At 38.7% G+C, this 22,748-nt stretch overlaps 1 protein-coding gene across 6 annotated transcripts in view; it reads right to left on the reverse strand.

Annotated features, from left to right (window-relative positions):
- Positions 1-22,748, reverse strand: part of Chn1 (chimerin 1) — a 164,166-nt gene that overhangs the window by 50,878 nt on the left and 90,540 nt on the right. For 3 of the 6 annotated variants that reach the window (XM_031370637.1, XM_031370639.1, XM_031370638.1), the window contains one exon: positions 18,769-19,057. The exons of 1 other annotated variant lie outside the window; for it this stretch is intronic. In XM_031370637.1, coding sequence (XP_031226497.1) covers positions 18,769-19,057 — 289 coding nt within the window. Of the gene's footprint in view, positions 1-16,321; positions 16,343-16,949; positions 17,001-18,768; positions 19,058-22,748 lie in introns of those variants that run through there. 2 more of the 6 variants (XM_031370641.1, XM_031370642.1) reach the window with 2 other exon arrangements.

The raw sequence follows: 22,748 nt of genomic DNA on the forward strand, positions 1-22,748 counted from the left end.
TATTTCTAACATGCACTCTTGAAAGTTTAGCACAAATCCTAGATCATTTATCTTAAGCATATTATATCACTAGGCACTTAGTACTGCTATATGTAGATTGTGGTATTTACTCCAAGTGAATTTCAAGTCTAACATTACAGACTTCTAGTTTAGGATTTGTAAATTCCATAAGACATTTTCAAATTAATAAATATTTATGTTTCATAGGAAACCTACGTTCTTCTGGGTTTCTAAATGTTTCAGTCACTACAAGAGTCAGATCATAACTTCTAACCTGGTCTTCATCACATAGCTTCTCTATCAGTAACCTAACATTGAAATGTCACATAGTATGTAAATTGATGAGGTACATCAGGTCTCACCTTTTAAAATGTTGGGACAGTCAAGAAGCATGTTAAGAGTAAGTGGTATGGGATAGTGGTGATGCCAGAGTAGGGTGTTTTATCTGGCAATGGAAACTGAGGTGTAGAGGCACAAAATTTCACCTCCTTAAACATCGATGCACAAGGAAGGGCCTTGAGGAACATAGTTCACAGACATGATCACTGTCCACCATGCTACCTGCCATAAACTACTATGCTGTATACTTTACATCAAGATAATGATGTTTAAGAAATAAAATTAGAGGATCCTATGCCACATTGCCCAGAGCTGACCTGGTGCCACAGTGCTCCATACCCAAATACTGCAGGGAAAAAGCTGGTCTCCCGGGAGTGCTGGCAAACCTGTGAGCACAGGTCATCAATTCTGCTCAAACTCCTGGCCCAAGAGGGACCAGCCCAGAATTATCAGGACACAAGCCAAGAAAAAGCCGGGGACAGGATTCTTCAGGTTTCTATTTGCACCTCGGAACTGACCCTGTGCCACAGCTGTCCATACCCAAATTCATCCCAGATAGAACTGGTCTCTCTGGAGTACTGACACACAGGCTTGCAGGAGGGACAAGCCACAGTCAGAGACAGCAAGACCAGCTAACACCAGAGATATCCAGATGGCGAGAGGCAAGTGTAAGAACATAAGCAACAGAAACCAAGGCTACTTGGCATCATCAGAACCCAGTTCTCCCACCACAGTAAGTCCTGGATACCCCAACATCATCAGATGTGATTTAAAGTCACATCTCATGATGCTGATAGAGGGATTTAAGAAGGACATAAATAACTGCCTTAAAGAAATAGAGGAGAACACAGGTAAACACATAAAAGCCCTCAAAGAGGAAACACACATACACAAAAATCCCTTAAAGAATTACAGGAAAACACAACCAACAGGTGGAGGAATTGAACAAAACCATCCAGGACCTAAAAATGGAAAGAGTCAATAAAGAAATCAAAAAGGGTGACAACCCTAGAGATAGAAAACCTAGGAAAGGGATCAGGAGTCATAGATGCAAGTATCACCAACAGAATACAAGAGATAGAAGACAGAATCTCAGGGGCACAAGATACCATAGAAAACATTGACACAACAGTCAAAGAAAATGCAAAATGCAGAAAGCTCCTAACTCAAAACATCCAGGAAATCCAGGACACGAGAAGACCAAACCTAAGGATGGTAGGTATAGAAGAGAGTGAAGACTCCCAACTTAAAGGGCCAGTAAATATCTTCAACACAATTATAGAAGAAAATTTCCCTAACCTAAAGAAAGAGATGCCCATGAACATACAAGAAGCCTACAGAACTCAAAAACACATAAAAAAAATTTCCTCCTGTTACTTAATAGTCAAAACACCAAATGCACTAAACAAAGAAAGAATATTAAAAGCAGTAAGGTCAAGTAACATATAAAGGCAGACCTATCAGAATTACACCAGACTTCTTACCAGAGACTATGAAAGCTAGAAGATCCTGGGCAGATGTTATATAGTCCATAAGAGAACACAAATGCCAGCCCAGGCTACCCTACTCAGCAAAACTCCCAATTACCATAGATGGAGAAACCAAGATATTCCATGACAAAACCAAATTTACACAATATCTTTCCATAAATCCAGCCCTACAAAGAATAATAGATGGAAAACACCAACACAAGGAGAGAAACTATACCCTAGAAAAAGCAAGAAAGTAATCTTTCAACAAACCCACAAGAAAATAGCCACACAAACATAAATCCATCTCTAACAACAAAAATAACAGGAAGCAACAATCACTATTCCTTAATATCTCAACATCAACGGACTCAATTCCCCAATAAAAAGACATAGACTAACAGACTGGATATATAAACAGGACCCAGCATTTTTCTGCATACAAGAAATGTACCTTAGTGTCAAAGACAGACACTACTTCCAGAGTAAAGGGCTTGCAAACAATTTTCCAAGCTATTGGTTCGAAGAAACAAGCTGGAGTAGCCATTCTAATATCAAATAAAAGCAACTTTCAATAAAAAGTTATCACAAAAGATAAGGAAAGACACTTTATACTCACCAGAAAAAAATCTACCAAAAAGAACTTTCAATTCTGAACATCTATGCTTCAAATACAAGGGCACCCACATTCATAAAAGAAACTCTACTAAAGCTCAAAGCACACATTGCACTGCACATAATAATAGTGGGAGACTTCAACACCTCACTCTCATCAATGGACAGATCATGGAAACAGAAACTAAACAGAGATACAGTAAAACTAACAGAAGTGATGGACCAAACGGGTTTTAACAGATATAGAACATTTCATTCTAAAACAAAAGAATATACCTTCTTCTCAGCACCTCAACTGACCATATAATTGGTTACAAAATAGGCCTCAACAGATACAAGTAGATTGAAATAATCCCATGTATCCTATCAGATCACCCCAGACTAAAGGTGGACTTCAATAACAACAAAAACAACAGAAAGCTAAGCTGAGCAATGCCTTACTCAATGATAACTTGTGTCAAGGAAGAAATGAAAGAAATTGAAGACTTTTTAGAATTTAATGAAAATGAAGAAGGCACAACATACCCAAACTTATGGAACACAATGAAAGCAGTGCTAAGAGGAAAATTCATAGCTCTGAGTGTCTCCAAAACGAAACTGGAGAGAGCATACAATAGCAGCTTGACAGCACACCTGAAAGCTCTAGAACAAAAAGCAAATTCATCCAAGAGGAATAGACAGCAGGAAATAATCAAACTCAGGGCTGAAATCAATCAATTAGGAACAAAAGGAACTATACAAAGAATCAACAAAACCAGGAGCTGGTTCTTTAGGAAAATCAAACTTTCTTCCCTTCCTTCCTTCTTTTGTTCTTTCTTTTGTTCTTTTTTTTTTCTTATCAAATATAGTCTAACAGGGGTCAAACTGAAAAATGAAACTTGAGAAAATGTCTCCATCAGACTGTCTAGTAGGCAAGAGATCATTGAGTATTTTCATGAATGATGATTTACTGGTGCAAGTGCCATCCCTGAACAGCTGGAACAAGAAATCCATCTGCACAAGATAGTAATTCTATTCCTTCATGACCTCTTCTTCAGTGCCTGCCTCTCCAAGTTCACATTTGATTTTCTGTCCTGACTACCATTCATAATGTACTATAAGATATAAAATGAAATAAACTCTTTCCTCTCCAAAAAAAAAAAAAAAAAAAAAGAAAAAAGAAAAAAGAAAAGAAAAAAATAACTATGAGAACTCTCTGAAAACAACAACAACAAAAAACCCTTTTATATCACACCTACAAAATTTTATCTTATGATAGTCCTTCCAGTTCAAAAGAGCCTAATGAAATTACAGAAAACTTTAGCACTCCAGAACTTAGATGCTCTCCTTCACATCAGAGTCAGTCATTAGATTCTTTGTACGTGTGCTGTTTAATGGAAATCAGCACCTAACAGGGTTGGAGGCATCTGGACGAGGCCTGCAAATGATTGGTATATTAAAAAAAACAAGAAGGGGGCAGGTGGTGGTGGCACATGCCTTTAATCCCAGCACTTGGGAGGCAGAGGCAGGTGGATTTCTGAGTTCGAGGCCCGCCTGGTCTACAGAGTGAGTTCAGGACAGCCAAGGCTACACAGAGAAACCCTGTCTCGAAAAAGTCAAAAATCAAAAACCAAAAACCAAAAAACAAGAAGGGGCTTGAGAGATGATCAGTGTTTGAGAGTACTAGCCGTCCTTCCAGAGGACCCTGGATAAATTCCCAGTACCAACATGACATCTCGCTACTGTCTGTAACTCTATCCCAGGGATCTAACACCCTCACGCAGACATACTATAGGCAAAATACCAATGCCAAAAAAATGAAAAGAAAAAAAAAAAGAAAACAGAAATACAGAAATACAGAAAGTCAGCCTGAAATGACAGACCTGTGTGAGGCAGAAGACAAGTGGCATTTACCTTTGGGTTTATGAATGGTGTCAGAATAAGCCTGGGTCTATGCGGGAGTTGTTGGAAAAATCTCTTCTGCTCCTAGCCTGACTCTATAATCATGTTTCAGATCAAGAAGTAACCTGCGAGGTAGTAATCTCCTTCTAGTCTTACTTCATAATAATTTAAATTATTGTATTCTGCTAATCTACTGACCGACAAAAAAATATCTAAGCTCAGCTTTTATACTACCCCACAGCAGGGTTCTTTCCCAGAACTTAAGACTGTTGGTTACATAGGCTAGTTCATTCTGTTCTCACACTCTTCCTTTTCAGAAGGGAAATCCATTGATATTAAGGCATTTGCTTAGAAACGGAAAATCCAAGCAGCCATGATAGAAATCCAGGCCTCGTGATTTCATACCCTGCCTCTCTCCTCTCTGTTGTGCTTCACTGAGACCCAGGGACATGACTGAGATTGAACTGTAAATGAGGCTCAGGGTGACAGAGAAAACCATTAGTAAAATTAGTTACAGCAGAAAAAAAAACATCTCTGACTTAGTTCAAAGCCTGACAACTGGTTTATAGCACACAGGGTAACTGGCCAATGTGTTAGTCAGCTGTCTGCTACTGTGACAAAATATCCAAGAATCAGCTTAAAAGGACGAAAGGGTTACTTTGGCTTCCTGTCTTTGAGGCACCACTCACAATTACTCAGTCCTTTTGCTTTGCACTTGTGGCAGCAGAGAAAGTGAGTCTTCCTCATGGCAGCCATCAAGGGGGCAGAGGTCCCAGCATCTCCATCAAGGGCCTAGGCCTACTGTCCTAGCTTCTGTTAGCCTCATCTCCTAGAGACTCCACTGCTTCCCTACACTGTCAAGTGGGGCTCTGGGGACATTCAAGTGCAAACTAAAGCAGCCCCTCCCCCCAAAATGAAACCAAATCAAACCATGATTTTTGCCTATGGTGGGCATAATGACATGTGGACTGTATTTAGTCACATGCAGTCCTTGGTTAGGTATTAATTAGAGTTTTAGGGAAGAAGTATTACTAAACAGAATATCTTTTTCTGTTTTGTTTTTACAGGTTTTTTTCTGTTTCTTAAATGAAAACAAGACTATTTTCCAAAATAATGAATTAAAAAGGTAATCAACTAAGAAGCTACCTTTAGAAATGTGTAAACTTTCCATTAACCCCTACTAAATAGACCCTATAATGTATACGATAGCAAGCCATCGGTAAAAATCTGAACAGAGATTCTAGACTGACTAATGTAGAAATTATATAAATTAAGATGCATTGTTATTTTTAAAAAGAATATAACATTAAATAAAGACCTTGGATAACCTGAGAAACTGTATTTTCTGTGCTCCATAAATTTATTCACGAGAATATTGCAGTGTCCAGCACGTGTAGCTGAAATACTGAGCACTTGTGAATTAAATTCAACCAACAATTATTTCAGTGAGTACTGTATGTTGTGAATTGATAAATACCAGAAAACAGGGGCACACACTATATTCACAAGGGCCAGATATTAAAGTGATAATACAGATTTCATGAATTAATTACAATTGAAGTACATATTGGTAGATAATAGATATTTTTATCCTATCTTAGTTCCTCAATCCCACTTTCTAAGAAAGGCTGAATTCATCCACTAATCTGTTGATACTCCACTTCTAAGCTACTCATCCTCTCCTGGGACTTCTGGGATAGGTCACTTCTTTCCATCCCTACATTCCAGATCATTCTCTCTTTCCTTCCATGATGGATGTGCCCTTAAACACTCTCAAAGTTCAAACACATGGTATAGTCCTTTTAGCAGAAATAATGTACACAGGAGGCTGCAGCTTATTTATGCTCCTCCTAAGTCTGCCTAGCCACGTTCCATGAAGAGTTAAACTATGTTTTAATTAAATAAACAGTGCTATCTATAATTGAGCATGGCTGTTGAGTCAGATGATATGTAGATGAGTCTCAGATCAACTTAACAGTGAGCTAGGATCTTGGGGAGCTGGAATGATGGAGAGGACCTCTCCAGGACAGGTAGAAGGAGGCTGAGACAAGGCACTCAGCTCGTACAGAATACAGGCAAATCACCCCACATACACAAGCGCTCCAAACAGACATGCTGGGAGTGATGCAGACAGTGTCAACACCGTCAGTGCTGCTCTATCACTGTGACATGGCTTAGAACAAGGAAGTAAAATAAATGCTACATTGGACACCTGCTGCAGCTCCTATCTGTATACTGTCGAGTCACATTTAATATGAAGAAAATGTCTGAAAACATACTTTTTATTTTTCGGCTATTAGTAAAATCCAGAGGCTGGCCAGGGATACAAGAAGGGCTATTAAACACTGCTTCCTCATTTGACAGTTAATATGGCTGCAAACAATGAACTGGAAACATTGGGGAGAAAATCTGTGCTGACAGAAGTATCTTAGCAACACTGCTGACCAGAGGAGACAGCGAACTGGAAATATCTGTACTGAGGGGCGAGCGGGGAAGAGAGCCGCTTAAGGCAAGGAGATGTGTGGCAGGCCGGAAGGGCAGGTCTCCATTTCTAAAGGCTGTTTACAGGACTAAAACAATTATTCTGGGAATAACATTGAGGAATAACATAAGGTTCTAGGAGAATTCTCTCATGAGTCTGTGAGGATGAATGTTAAGACAAGATTAGAAGGAAAGAGAATGTGGGCACTTCCTATCCTTAGCAAGCACAGTTCCAAGTTTGATCATTTTTCCTTCTATAAACTCAAACCAGCAACTCATTCTGAGATGAGATTATTTCTCATTCTCAAAAGCAAGGAAGACACAGAAAAAGGAAAGAACTAGCTAGAGAATTTAAGTGAATGCACTTATTACATTTCTTCACTGTCAAAATACCAAACTGCATTATTAGTTGAATGTTACAAATGATGATATAGCTTATGTCATATCTAGAATTACAATGTTAATATCAGAATTAATCTCACCAGAAAAGCCCATCATATAATAGAAAGCTTTCAAACTCTCATTTGAGAACTAAAATGAGAACCAAACAACAGGCTGAAAACACATAGGAGAGAAAACTTCTAATATCAGAGATATCTTAGTAATGTAGCTGTTCTCATTTTTATAAGAGCCAGTTCTTTGAAGCCCTGAGCCCAAGGTTGTCTACTTGAATTTAAGACAAATGTCAAAATCATGAAAGTGTGAGGACTTAAATATAGTAATTGTGCTTTATATTACTAATGTTAATAATGTGTTTAGTTAACAATACATTTCATAAATATAAATCATTATTACATAGTTCAATTATTAAACATCCATATGAAATTTATCCCTCTCATTCAAAGTACAGCACTATTTGAAATTCACATGTTGAATTATTGTAAATTTTGTACATTTATTACTTTCTATAATCAATCCTTTAATAGATATCTAGCTTTCTCGTTCCTGGGCAACAAGACTAGAATTTATGTATTTCACCCTTCTCCTCCCTGAACTTGGATCTTTCTGTGATTCTTAAATGGAGAATATTATCTGTCACAAGTGACAACTAGAGAATAAAGCTATATTATAGGAGAGGATATATTTTTAAAATATAATATTTAATACAAATTTGTATAGGAATAGATTTTCTTATTGTAGACAATAGAGACTTTATTGTTTTGACAGTAGAGATTACTGTAAAAGCTGAGGTAAGAGCTGCGATTCTGTAGTGGCATGCCCAGTAGAGGACGGCCCATCTGATCATTCTCTGGGGGTCCAACTTCTCCTTTTTGAGTAATTCAATAACTTAAAAGACAGGTGCCCACTTAAATGTTAGCAGAGTCTAACTAGCTCTATGATGGCACCAAGGAGGATTTGGTTGAATGGTCTGGCTATCCTTTTGACTTCATTTTCAAAATGAAGACTGTGTTATTTAGGAGAGCCTAGAATTCCTTAATAACTGACCATGAACCTACCGTACTGTTCGTATAAAACCCATCCCTAAAAGACTGTCATGAAGCCTGCAGGAGAAAATCTGAAGGAAATATTTCACAAGGTTTCCTAACTATAGAGGCTCTGTTTTTATTGTCCGAGTCACTATCTTTAAAATGTATACTAGGGAGCTAAAAGATCCCTACAATTTCCAGAGGCCAAAGGAAACCATGTGGTGACTTCAAAAACAGATCATCATCGACTCAGTAGCAAGCTGATACTAAATCTATACATCTCCATCCTGTTCTATCCTTTAGAATAGGAAGTTTTGGAAGTCAAGGATCCTAAACCTAAAAAACCCCAAAACTAACCCTCTTAAGGGTTAACAGAATTTCTATGTAAAAATCATGCTATCTATTGCTATGACGCTGGGTCCTTCATTTTATGACTGAGACACAGAGAAGCTAGTGACATGCTTAAGGCAAGATAATGGAAGTTACAGACTAGGACTCACTTTATCTTCCAGCCAACCAGCCGACCTGGTTGTTTTGTACACGGAGTAGGATGCTAGACATATAGACTGTTCCAGCTTTCTCTGAAGGGTTCTACAGGAGAATTAAGGTGGAACTTTGTGGAAAACAAATCTCAAAAAGTATGGAATTAAGAAAGTAAAGAAATGTCCAGGGTTTGTGTGTGTATGTGTGTGTGTGCACTTTCATTTGGTTACAGTTTTGAGGTTTTTCTTTTTGTTCTGTTTTCTTTATTTTGGAGGGAGTTGTTGTTGTGTTGGGTTTTTGCTTGTTTTTTAAGAACTTAAAGTCATGTGGGTAGGAAGGGGAGAAGATCTGGAAAGACTTGGAAGAGAAGAATGTAATGATAATGTATTTAAACTTAAAATCTGCTTTAAATAATTAAAGTACAATTAAAAAGAAATGCTATCATTTCAAAGCTATGACAAGATGATAATGCAGAGGCACACACTTTCTGTCTTTTCCTCCTCCCCCTCCTTCCCAGTTCTGGGCTTTGTGAATGCTAAGCAACTGCTTTACTGAGTTAATTTCTTAGCCTTTCTTTTGCTTTTTAACCTACGTTTTTCATAAGTTGTCCAGGTTGACCTTGAACTTATAAGTCTTCCAGACTCAGCCTTGTCAGTAGCTAGAATTACAAGGCTGTGCCATGATGCCCATCAGAACTTACTTTATGAATCTTAATCCCAGATTAAATAGTAAGTGCCAGGGTTATCTAGGCATCTTAAGAAAAACAATATATTCAGCTAAAAGTTTAGAATAAGTAATGAGATGGTGAACATGATGTTGCATATATCTATTTAAAATGTCACAATGAAACCCATTCTAGTTCATACATTATCTTTTTAGCACGTATTTATTTTGTATGTGTACAGTGGGCATGGAATGGCCTGCACGTGGAAGTCAAAGGGCAACTTGCAAGAGTTGGTTCTTCCCCATCATATAGGTCTTGGGGATTGATCTAAAGTTGTTAGTCTTGGTAGCAAGTGCCTTTACCTGCTAAGCAGTCTTGCTGGCCCCGCTTCCCATACGTAAATAAAAATAAAGTGATTGAGCTACTCAGCACCACAACATACATGGTTTAGCATAACATGGTAAGCAAGGGCAGATAAAACCTTGACACATTTCTACTTCTTTGGCTATTGCTCACTTCTTTTCACCAACAGTTACAGTTCTCTAAACCTTGTGAAACAACATCTCCAGAATGTGACCATAAACTATTTAAGGTTAAATAAAGGGTCACAAGAGTCCCTAAAGGTGCAGAGTTGATTTCTGTTACCAAACTTTAAATGAAGATTGTTGTCAGTAGTAATTTCCTCACCCAAACCTAAAAACTGTGAAGTGCCAATAATGGGTACATTTCCAATAGCTACTTTTCAACCTTCTAGTGAGTAACCAAAAAGTTATTTTCTATGTTCAATTGGCCTAAATATAGAAATCGTCCTCAAACTACAGGTGGGCTAGAAATTTTTGTAATTTAGTATCTTTTCGGCCTAGTCCATCTGAACTGAGGAACTAATGGTCTATTTTCCACCTTCCTCTTTTGATCTGGTTTCCCTAGAGACTTTCAATGGAAGAACAGATGAAAATCACATAAATAATTTTCTGGACTCCACTGAAGATTTCTTCAATATTACAGCATAAGATTGTTCAGTATGACCTACATGGACCCAATATATGACTGACAGCTGCACACTCAATCATGACCCCCTGGAGAACACCCCACCAGTCACCATTCTTACACTAAAAGGATAATTCGCTGGACTTCAGATGTTCTCCTTAAGATGGGAATGGCCCTCCCCACCTGCAGGAACATTCCAAGGATTCAGAACAGACAGTATAGAGTTTAGCTAAATAACTCCGCTTCCTGTCTGTCTCCTGATTGGTTTCCAGTAGGATCCTGAATTTGGATAAATTAAAAAGCATACTTATTTGTTCATTCTTTTGATTAGTCAACAACTGTTTACATAAAATTCAAGGTGCTGAATCAGAAAGGAAACAATACTGAGAAGCTAAAACCCTCGAGATTGGGATGAAATGGCATTTTTTTGAATTTATTTCTGATCCATGATTTTTTTAAAATCAGGGTTTGTTTTTTTTTTTAATTTTCTGTGTTTGCTGGCTATTGTAGCACAAACTCAAGCTAGAGTTAAACTAACTTAAACATGTATTAAACTCATAATATTTTAAAAATAATATAGGTAGCTTGCCTCTCGCTCCCCAAATGTTTATGTTAAATAGCTAGAAATACTAAGTTTTGTGAGCCAGAACTCTGTATATATATTTTTTCTCTCTCTAGTCTACTGTTTTTCTTCAAATAGGAGACATAAACAAATGCTGAATTAGATGAAGTTCATTTTGAAAGATGAGGGTTAGTTTACGGAGGTTTAAAGAGAAACAGGATGACAGCCTTGCCTTCTTTAATTTGTTTAAATTCAAGGTAACATCTAGATAACCAGAAGGAGTTGTTTCTATAGATAGTTTGGGAAGACTGTTTAGAGATAGAAGATGAAGATACCAGTGGCCAAGGAAGGAGAGCACTGACCCAGGGGGACTAAGGAAAAGAGAGAGAGGAACCTGAGAGAGCATAAAGGGTAGCACAAAGCTTTACGTCTTCTATACAGAAAAGGAGAGTCAGAGTGTGACTCAGGCCAAATACCTCACTGTTATAGTTACTAGAACAGTATTCGGTAAAGACACAGCTTTCTTTTCTGTGGGTAATAAGATGGAAGGACAGATGAAACTCAAACAATTTCCCAGGAACCAGCTGAGATAAATAAAAGTGTGGTGGTTTAAATAAAAATGGCCCCCATAAGTCCATAAAGAATGGCACTATAAGGAGGTGTGTGGCCTTGTTGGAGAAGGGGTTGGAGGAAGTAAGTTTCAGTCACTTCTTGCTGCCTCCGGGTCTAGATGGAGAACTCTTAGTTCCTTTTCCAGCACCATGTCTACTTGCAGGTCACCATGCTTCTTTCCATGGACAACACCAGACTAAACCTCTGAACCATAAGCTAGCCCTGATTAAACAGTTTCCTTTGTAAGTGTTGCCATGGTCATGATGTGTCTTCACAGCAATAAAATCCTAAAAGCTGCTACCAGGGACTGGTGTATTGCTACGATGGGCCTGACCTTGCTTTTCTTTAGAGCAATGTGGACTTTGAGATTTTGGACTAGAAAAAACAGTTAACACTTTCAGTGGGGCTTAAACATGGAAGCAGGAACTGTGGTGCTGAGGGTGATATGAACTATGGGGGCCTGGCTTAAAAGGTTGCAGAGAAGCAGAAAGTTAATATGTGGCCTAGAGATTGTTCCTGTGGTATTTTGCTGAAGAATGTGGCTGCTTTCTGTTCTTGTCCAAAATATCTGCCTAAGGCTAAATTGAATAGTTTTGGATTAGTTGCATTGGCAGAGGGAATTTCAAAACAGCCTAGTATTGACTCTGTCATGTGGTTACTGATATTCACGTATGAAAATTCATAATGAAAAGGAGCCAGGTGAACAAGGAAAAATACAAAATCTACAATCTGAGGAGAAAAGGGGCACCAGGAAGTTGAATGGAGATAAATCCTGTTCAAGGAAATAAACAGCAGTCTGCTGTTAAAGGAAATAAAGGGAGCGGTGACCTCAGGGCAAGACCCCATCCAGCTAAGTTTCCAGTCTGTGAAAAGGAATTAAAGAAAAGCTCAGAGCCAGGTGTAGTGGTTGGTGCATGCTTTAAACCCCACCACTCCAGAGGCAGAGGCAGGCAGATCTCTGAGTTCAAGGCCAGCCTGGTCTACAGAGAGAGTTCCAGAACAGCCAAGCTTAGGCAATGAAGGAACTCATGGAAAACAGAAAGCTAATGAAGATGCATTTGAACCAGGGGGCCATGTGGTTTAGATTCAAGGATAGAAGAAAAGAGTTAGGGAATCTCCCTCCTCAACAAAGGAAAGCTGTTGATCCAAGCATGTGGGTGTCCCTGAACGAAGCCCTAGAAAGGCCACTGCGTGAAGCTGTGAATGTGAAGCCTGGATTGCCTTGGAGACCTCAAGGTGATAGAGACGCCAGAGCCATGGGATGCTAGCCAAGGAAAGATGCTAACAGGGGGTGGAATCAGCCCACGAGAGAGAAGTATGTTATAGTTTGCAAAGCTGAAAGGGGTTGGAGATCTGAAGAGCACTTTGACATCAGACATGGTGATGAAGTTTTTCGAGTTGGTCCAGCTGGTTTTCAGTCGTGCTTTGGTCCAATCTTTCCTCACTCTGTTCCCTTTCCTCCCTTTTGAAATGGTCATGTATGCCCAGTGCCATTGTATGTTGGAAGTATGTGATCTGCCCTTTGATATTTTATAGCGGATTACATTTAAGAGATTTAAGAGACTTTGAACTTTGGACATTTAACCAGTGCTGATCCTGTCATAGACTTTGGGGATTTTTGAAGTAGGACTAAATGCATTTTGCTTTATGATACGGCTATAAGCTTTTGGGGGCCAGGGAGTGGAATGTGGTGGTTTAAATAAAAATGGCCCCCATAGATCCATAGGGCGTAGCCTTGTTGGAGGTGTGGCCTTGTTGAAAGAAGTGTGTTTCAGTCACTTCTCTCAGCCTGTGGATACAGATGTAGAACTCTCAAACTGGTCTCCAGTACCATGTCTGTCTGAATGCTGTGCTTCCCACCATGATGATAATGGACTAACCTAACCCTCTGAAACTATAAGCCACCCCAATTAAACAGGAGACTTTTGATGTTTTTGTGAACAGAAAGCACAGTTAGAACACAGAAATAATTTCCCAGAGAAACCTCAAGCTGTGTTTGTAGTACAGGCTGGGAGTTATATAGTACCTAGGCATCTGGCTTTGGCTGATCTGACCCACAAAATAAAATTAATAAATCTAAAAAATCATACTAATTAGTGCAATGACATCTAGTGACATCTATAAACTATCATCAGATTGAGATGAACTGGCATTTAGGAAGGTTAAGGTTAAAGGCTTTGTTCAAGATCACTTAACTGAAACACAATGACCATGCAGGATCCTGGAAAACAAAACAACTGTGCTATCTTAAGCAGAGTATCTTACAGAGGATAAACCACTATTAGAAGTTCTGTGCAGAAGTTGTAGCTTTTTTTAGAAACCATGAGCTTGGTAATTAGCAAGCCTACCACACTGGAGAGTTCTGTGAAAGAGTGCTCACCCCTGAAACTGAGCTGATCTTGAAAAAGCTACAATGGAAATGTGGGCATGTAAATTTGTGGAGTCTGAGGTGGCTGAAGGCAGGGCTAAGAAAGAAGAGGAGGAAGATGAAACTTAGCATGGTGCAGTACACTTGCAATCTTGCACTGAGGAGTAGAAGCAGAAGGACCAGGAGTGTAAGGCCAGCTGGGCCACAAGAAAACATTCTTTGTATTTTGGTTGTTTTTCCTTTCCTTTCCTTTCCTTTCCTTTCCTTTCCTTTCCTTTCCTTTTTCCTTTCCTTTCCTTTCCTTTCCTTTTTCCTTTCCTTTCCTTTCCTTTTCTTTTTTCTTTTCTCTTCTCTTCTCTTCTCTTCTCTTCTCTTCTCTTCTCTTTTCTTTTTGTCTGCATGTATGCCTGTGTGCTATGTGTGTACTGGCTGGTTTTGACACACACTAGAGTCGTCAAAGAGGAAGGAGCCTCCGCTGAGGAAAAGCTTCCTTGGGATCTAGCTGGAAGGCATTTTTCTCAATGGGGGAGGGCCCAGCCCACTGTGAGTGGTGCCATCCCTGGACTGGTGGTCCTGAGTTCTATAACAAAGCAGGCTGAGCAAGCCATGTAGAGCAAGCCAGTAAGCAGTATTCCTCTATGGCCTCTGTATCAGCTCCTGCCTGCAGGGTCCTGCCCTGCTTGAATTCCTGTCCTGACTTCTTCTATAATGAACAGCAATATAGAAGTATAAGCCAATTAAACCCTTTTCTTACCAACCTGCTTTTTGGTCATGGTGTTTCATCACAGCAACAGAAACACTAGCTAAGACTTTGTGCTTTCAGTATCCACAGATGCAAAGAGAGCACTGGATCCTTTGGGACTGGAGTTACCAATGTTTGTAAGTTATCATGTGAGTGCTGGGAATCAAACCCAGGACCTCAGGAAGAGCAGTAAGTGCTCTTAACCATTGAGCCATCTCTCCAGACTCATGCAAGGTAAAGAAAAGGAGTAGCTTAAGAAATGACAGGGTATGGGCCAAAGAATGTGGAGGCAGAGAGAGAGGGGGAGGGGAAGGGAGGGAGGGAGGGAGGGACAGACAGACAGACTGTGGCTTCTGAAACCTGCTTCATGCTATTTTCCTAGTGTCAATAACTATATTATTTAAGATTAAGTTTATAAACAGCCAGTCTGTTGATTTTCAAATTAAGACTGTGTAGATATAGATAATATGCTACATACCTTTTAAGCAAAGTTTAAAAAAATAGGCCAATTAGCATACCAGATTGCCCACAACCCTACCGCTGTTCCAAGAAACAAAGAAGTATCCAAAGGCTCTAGTAGTAAATGATAACTTTTAGCAGTGTATCAATTATATTTTAATATCAAATGTATGTAGCTTAGAAATCCTAAAGAATTAAAATTTCAATGTAAAAGAAATTCCTTAAAATCAAACTAATGGTAACATGAAAGGCACTTCATTTATTCTAAACTTCCTTAGAGAAAGGAATACATACACACATATATACGTGTGTGTATATACAGATGTGTGTGTTCGTGTGTATTTGTGTGTGTGTGGAGAGAAAGAAGTCATGCTTGTAAGGAGGGTACAGTTAGCTTACTGATGTTTTACTGCACCACGGGTTTTCACACCCATGCTGTCAAAGGCATCATCACATGAGAGGGCTGACATTCAGATAACTGATCCAAAGTAAGGACATTCTGCCTAGATTAAGTCTTGGCTCACAGTGTTGTTTCTGAAATGCAAACTATGTGGTTTGTTTGTCAGTTTATATTATTAATGCTTATAAGAAATATTTTCTACAGCATGTTTTCCAAAAGACTTAAAATTAATAAATTAGTAATTTAATTAGTATGAAGTTATCATAAAAATTACTGAATGAATCTGTTGGTCCATGATTTGTACAGACACACATATATTTATTATTTGGAACAAGAATCTATTCAACTTCAGTTCCAAGAGAAATAGAGGTTACTAATAAACTGGGCCCCTATCCAGTCTGGATGACTAAATCAAGCTACTGTAGAAGAGAAGGGAGTTTGGCTTCCTCACACACTGCAACTTCACCATTATATGTAATATAATGTTTTTATTTTCTTGTTTACAATTATTTTTCCAAGCTCACGAAATGGGATGAGTAGTAAATGAGAAAAATATCATAGCTATCACTTGGAGGGAAGACTGACCATTACAATAAGCTACCAGGTTTCCTAGAGACAAGAGTTGGCTTGGATTCACTTCCTGTGGCAACATTGCAAACCCTGTACAATAGTCCATACAGTGGACCATTAAAATGCTCATGGCCATGGACCATGCAGCAAACACATACAGTGAAGTGTTTACAGAAGCTCAGGACAGAATTGACCTAAGGATCATGACAAACACACCTGTGGGTTCTTACCCTTCAATTCTAAAAGAGAGCAATCACCATACCAACATTCACCAGTATTATTTTCCCAAACTGTTGTTAAGAACAGCAGAAGCCTCAGGTCCTCTCTGGAGCACTATCTGGGAGCTGCAGTCACATTAGGTCACCACGGAAGGCCAACTAAAAAGAAGGTAGTTCTAAATTCTGTTTAACTTATGTGTGCACTGAAACTCTGTGTTTTTCCTGGAATTCTGTGCAATTCAGCTTTTACAGAGAACCTCTTCTCTCAAGTACAGACAGGTTAGCTGACAGAGGCAGAGTTATTCAATTAGTTGGTGGATAGCTAACAGCTCTGACCTGTTAAAGGACTCCAGGACACTTTTTACTATGTACTGTGTTCTCTTCCTCGTAACACAGAATTGAATAGTGAAAGATGTCCTCACAGAAATGAAGCAGCAGCCTCACATGGAAACATTAAGTTCAGGTCTACAGTACTCAGCTCTTAATGTCAACACCAGCATCCTGCCCATAGCACTACTCCAATTTCTGCAAAACCAACACCTTTTGCCTCTTATGAAAGAAATACTGGACAAGGAAGGGACTTAACTACTAAGGACCCATTAAAATATTTATAAAACCACTTTTGTGTCAGTATTTACTTTGAATCAATTAAGCATGATTACTTTTACTTACAAATGTCATCCATTGGGACAGGGAATCAGTGTTTCAAGCTGTTGAACAGGTCACCATCCCTGTCTTGTTGGATGACACCTGTAAATAAAATAAATCTATTTTTCAGTGAGATTTCTAAGTAAGCTCTATTGAAGATGCATGCAGTTTAAGCAAAGAATAGTGTCTCAATGGTCCTTAATGATGTACCATAGGAGAGAGAGACTTCCCAGTGGTAACTATTGTCTATAAAGAATTTTTACTTGCCCCTCAACACAACTCTCTTGTCCTGGGAGTTTGACAATATTGCCGGGATACAATCAGAACAGTGAGAATCTTGTAGGTGGTGTTCATTTCAGTCTCCTGATACTGGGATTACCATTTCTACTTTAAACAAGGGACATGCCAGGTCCTGTCAAGTTAAATAACTAACCTAATGCTAAAGTACCTAAGTGTCATCACTTCAAGTCCCTATGACTGAAAAGTAATACACACATTAGCAAAGTTTACCATCAGGCTGATGAACTCTGAAAGACTTAAGTATTTTAAGAATGTAAATTTACATCCACGTAAGCTGCTAAATGCCATTGTTAGATATAGACTGTTCAGGTGTTCCTGGAAATGTCACAGGTGGAAAATAAGAAAAAGACAGGAATGAGACAGAGAAAAGAACACTATTCAATGTACCACACATTTAGGATTTTAAATTCTGGCAACTTTCAGACAAGATTTGCAGCTCCCAGCAAATATAAATATAGGAAAGACCATATTTAAAGCAAATTTTCAAGAGCCAATGATTTAAAATATTCATTTCTCTATCGTTATGGAACACCAATTGAGATAAGAACTGCCAGAAACCAAAATTTGGGCTGGACAATGAAGATTAAGTTTCCATCTCCTGCTAACCCACAGCAAAACAGTCTAATGTTGCTGTGTGCTGAGGTCACAGACAGAGCCCACATCACAAGGTTACTGCCAATCAAGCACTGAGGGAGCAGTTCACACACACTATCCCACTTGCCCCACAAGACACAGAGTGACGAGCTTACAAATCTATGGACAGAAGCCAGGGTCTAAACCTTTCCGTACACACTTAGCCACCAGAGACTCCTGCATACCCAGATGCAGTAACATGCTTCAACTAAAACAGATACTGTTCCTTGAACTCAATCCCACATAAAGCATAGCAACGTGACATTCCCTCTTCCCAGGAAAGGGGGAGGAAGAATGGCAACAAGGGCAAACAATTGACACCAAAGGATTAAAACTTTTCATGTTCTTCTGAAATATATCATGACTGAAATATGACAACTGAAAATGTAAACTATCTTACAATTAAAGAAAAGTAAACCCTTCTGATTCAGTTCCTTAGCACTAAGGGATAAATCCTCCCACTAAAAGCTGGCTGATTCTCATAATAGTGTAATAGTTACTGACAGAATTAAATCCTGTATATTAAAATAAATTGCTAAAAACAGAACTATTTATTCTTTAAAGAAAACAAAGGGTTCTGATGTGATCCCTCAGTTCCTTATAAGGTGTATCTGTCTTTCTTGGCCATAAGATATGCTCCTGACCAAAACCTCTTAACTTTTTGTTAGTGGGCCATTTTCCAACATATTTTTAAAGCTGAAGATGATTTCTTGAAGGGACACAATCAGGAGCAAAAATATAGCTGGTGCATTTTAATCAAACAAATAAAAGATATACAAAGCTCATCCCCATAGACCCAGACATTACAAAAAGCACATCTCCTGAAAACACTGTGAGAACTTTCAGGCAGAGGGGCTCTCTAGCAAGGATTCCCAACAGACAAAAACAAGTGTTGTTCATGATAGCTTACCCTTTTCTCTGATACCCCATCCTGGCCTGTAGCCTCTTTCTCATCATGTGTCTCTTTCAGGACTGCCATGTGCTGTTTGTATGCTGGCTCTCTGTTTAAGGTTGTGTATCCTATGTGCTCATAAATTGGGTTTATCGTCATCTTGGCAATGTATTCTGCTGCCTTGGTTTCAATATAGAGAGTAATCAAGCCATCAGTCACCAGATCGTGGATGGACTCAAAGCGTTTCTCCCCAACAAAGTGCTTTCCATCGTAGTACAGCCTGAAGTTTCTGGTCTGACTTCCAAATCTGCCTCAATGAAATGGGAAAGATGCTTTTAAGAAAAGTGAACAAGTGAATTCTTTCTGAAGAAGAAACACACACACAAACATCCCAAACTGAAATTAATTGATTTTGCTTATAAATGACTCTGTTTAGATTAGCTGTGTCTAATCCCAACTTGTCACCTGGAATACATAAAATTCAACTCCTAAACACAAGCAGTGAACTTGAAATAACTAGGGATACTAGCACAGTGATCCTAGAAAGAGCGTTTTTACTTAGGTATCTTTTAAAGCCATTTCATTACACTTGTAATAAAGTAAAGGAAATAAATCTTATAACCTAAGATGGCACATTCAATATGCAATTGGTCAACTATAGTATATAAAATTTCTTCAAGTTGAACCATAAAAATATTCAATGTCCTTAAAGGCCTGCACTCTTGTCTTTCAACAGGAAAGTCTCGTTTACCACTCACTCAAGTGGGAAGCCAGCAATCGTTTACACTGTGCAGTCTCCAGAACTGAGCCAAGCAGCAGCAGACAGCACAGAAACACACTGGGCCATTTCTAGCCAGCAGCCAAGGACTTCATCTTTCCTTTAAACTTGTTCTGTGTCTGCTGGCTTAGTATGGGTAAGAAATGCTTGCAATATACAGAGCATGTAAGTCACACGTCATCAGACCACAGAAATCTGTTGTCCATTTTAATATGCTTTAATAACTGGAGAAAGATGGTTTCTCCTCACAGTAATTTCAGTATTTTGCTTCCTGTAGAGAAACCTCAGAATTGGATCCAAGTTTGCATGGCTAACACCAGTGTCCTTGCCAGGAGAAACAGGCAACTTAATAGAAGCTGACGCCAAAGTAGGCAGAGTTGCCAGTTTCAGAGTAAGCACCAATAAAAACCAAGCAAATCAGAAAGGATCTACTTCATTTTGTCGTTAAAAACAAAAACAAAAAATACAGTACAGAAATTCTCTTTAAAATCAAAGTAATTTTTGCTTTGAAAAGATAGCACATGAAGCTGCAAACTCAGTATTCACAGGGTTCTGCCACAAATGGTATCCAAATGGGTAAGAACTGGGCATTCCTATTCTGTTCTATTCTATTCTATTCTATTCTATTCTATTCTATTCTATTCTGGCTGGCCTAGATCGCTATGTAGACCAGATTGGCCTTGAACTCAGAGATCTGCTTGCCTTGGTTTCCTAAATACTGGAATTAAAGGCATGTGCCAGTATATGCTGCTAGGAATTAGATACTTTTAAATAATGGATCCAGAATAGTCTGGTTTTTGTAATTTAGACTTTAATAATACTTAATCCAGAATTCAACATAATATCAATGTTGATTTTTTAACATATAATTTCCACCTTTTGTGCCTTCTAAAGCAATCAAGTTTTTACTTATATTCAAGTAAATAAGCCATAAAATTAATCTTCTCCATTTCCTCTATATTTAAACATTTCTCCCAAGCAAATTTTCAATACTGTAAGTCTCAGAGGCTAGAGAGAGATAAAATATCCATGCCAAAATTAATTAAAATTTTCAGTTTACTTCTCTAATTTCCTTTTTTCTAATATGTGCCATTATATGCTACTTAAAAACAACAAAAACACTGAAAGAGTTGGCATATGCCTTGCTCCTTTCTATGTGGGCAGTAGTGCCAGGTGCTGTGGTCACAGCACTGTCTTCTGAAGTGTGAGCAGTATAGGGAGGCAAGGGCGAGGGAAGAAGGCAGTGGAACAGGTCCCAAAGGGTTAGGCACAGTGAAACTGGAAGAGAGAAGCCTAACTTTGGACTTGTCCTTTACTTTTAATGTCAAAAGGTCCTCTCCATGATGTCAAGCTCCTTGTGAGCCTGCCAGCTTTGAGGCAGCCATCAGATCACTGAAGGAATGCATGCTCATAAGGGATTGATGAGACTTAGCCTCAAGGTACATGGAAACAAATGTGCAGGCTGGAATGTTGAATTTTTTTTTCACTAAGGGAAAACTGTATGTTTTCCTTGCTGGCCAAAACCTATTCTGTGTTACTTAGGAAGCCACATAAGGAACAGCCTAACAGTACGGCCTATCAGACACTGCTCTGTTTCTTTGATCTATTTTGTACTTTGTTGTGTCTGTGGGATCAGAAGTAGAGCTCAAGCAGAATATCCTTGAGAATGGATGGTAATGGATGGGCCTATTATACATAAGAAAAACAAAAGAAGAAGATACCAGATCTGAGGACGAGGGGTACCCTTCCTTTTAACAGTGTTCTGCTGGTAGAATGTCATTTATTCAACAAACACTGAAGAAAATACTTAAGACACTAGGAAGTTCATGATATCCTGTTCACATAGCAACCACAATGGGAAATAGGTAATCATAAAAGCATATCAAATAAAGATATGAAATGCTGAATTTCAAAAACCTCACATTAAGACTGCTTAACGTATTTTCTTTTAAATATCTTTTTATGTGTGTGACTGTATACACCAGCATAACCAAGCACACAGAGATCAAAGAACAATTTTTCTCTTGGCTCTCTCTTTCCATCATTTCAGTTAGGAACTTAGAACATCAGGCTTGGTGGCAAGCACTTTTATCATCCAAATCTCTGTGTGGTCTGCTATCCCTCTATTTCTTTAGGACAGTTTCCTTTTCCTGTTTCCTGAAATGAACACATGCCTCTGCCTGGCTTAACATCTGCTTAGTGTATAAGCCAGGAACAGCACAGTCCTAGCTCTACACAAACAGAGCTGAGCAGGATGAAAATTCACATTCTCCAAAGTGGTACTGAAGTTAACAAGCAGGAAAGAATGAGGGGCAATCTGCTCTGCACTGGGATTGCTGTACGGAATTACCACTTCCTACAAAGGCTATCCTTGCCAGTGGCTTCAGAGCTGTTTAAAAAGCTGTATAATACTGTGCCCAGTTGAATTCAGATCCATTTCAAAATGTGTAATTCTAACATTTAGCTTTTAAAAAAATGAACATAACATTCATTTCCAGCTTTTTTCCCTGTGAATCATAGACCTAAAAAAATTCAGTCTAGATACATAAAATGATGAAAATATGTATAAAAAGTTACTTTCTGTAAAACCAAAAATTAATTTTGATTTGAGGCCAAAGTTATTTTGAAGTGTCTCTTCAAAGCTAAGAGATTTGCCTATTCACAACAGAAAATAAAATATACATAAGATTCTGTCTATACTAATACTGAGACGTCAGAGGAGTTTCTACTAATAAGCACACAAAAACATTTTCATCATAAACATAATCTATTATTTACCAGAGCCAAAGCACCCAACTCAATGGTAAAAGACACACTACCACCCAGAAGCACACACAGGTGTTCATAAGCAAGCCTTCAGGAGACAGGTGGGGACAGAAGTAAGTGACAGTCTATGATCTAAGGGACACAAAGGAGGTTTAAACTAAGCCCCCTTTAAAACATTAGGCTATGATTTTGCCTATCTTGCCACATAATTTTTATGATAAAATGGGAGAAATTACAAAAGTGTTTACTTATGATTAGAATATTCTCCGCCCATCTTCCTAATTAAGTTTCCAAAAGTGGTACCAGACAGCTCTGGAAGGTGGATTAGGCAAAAACCTAAACAAGCCACAGGCAAGCACCCACTTCCGAACACGCCTGTGGGGATTCTCTTGATTGTGTTAGGTGAGGTGGGAAGAGCCATCCACTAGGGTGGTGTCTCTTGTCTAGGACCCTA

This window comes from Mastomys coucha, unplaced genomic scaffold (genome assembly GCF_008632895.1).
Source record: "Mastomys coucha isolate ucsf_1 unplaced genomic scaffold, UCSF_Mcou_1 pScaffold15, whole genome shotgun sequence".
Taxonomy (NCBI): Eukaryota; Metazoa; Chordata; class Mammalia; order Rodentia; family Muridae; genus Mastomys; species Mastomys coucha.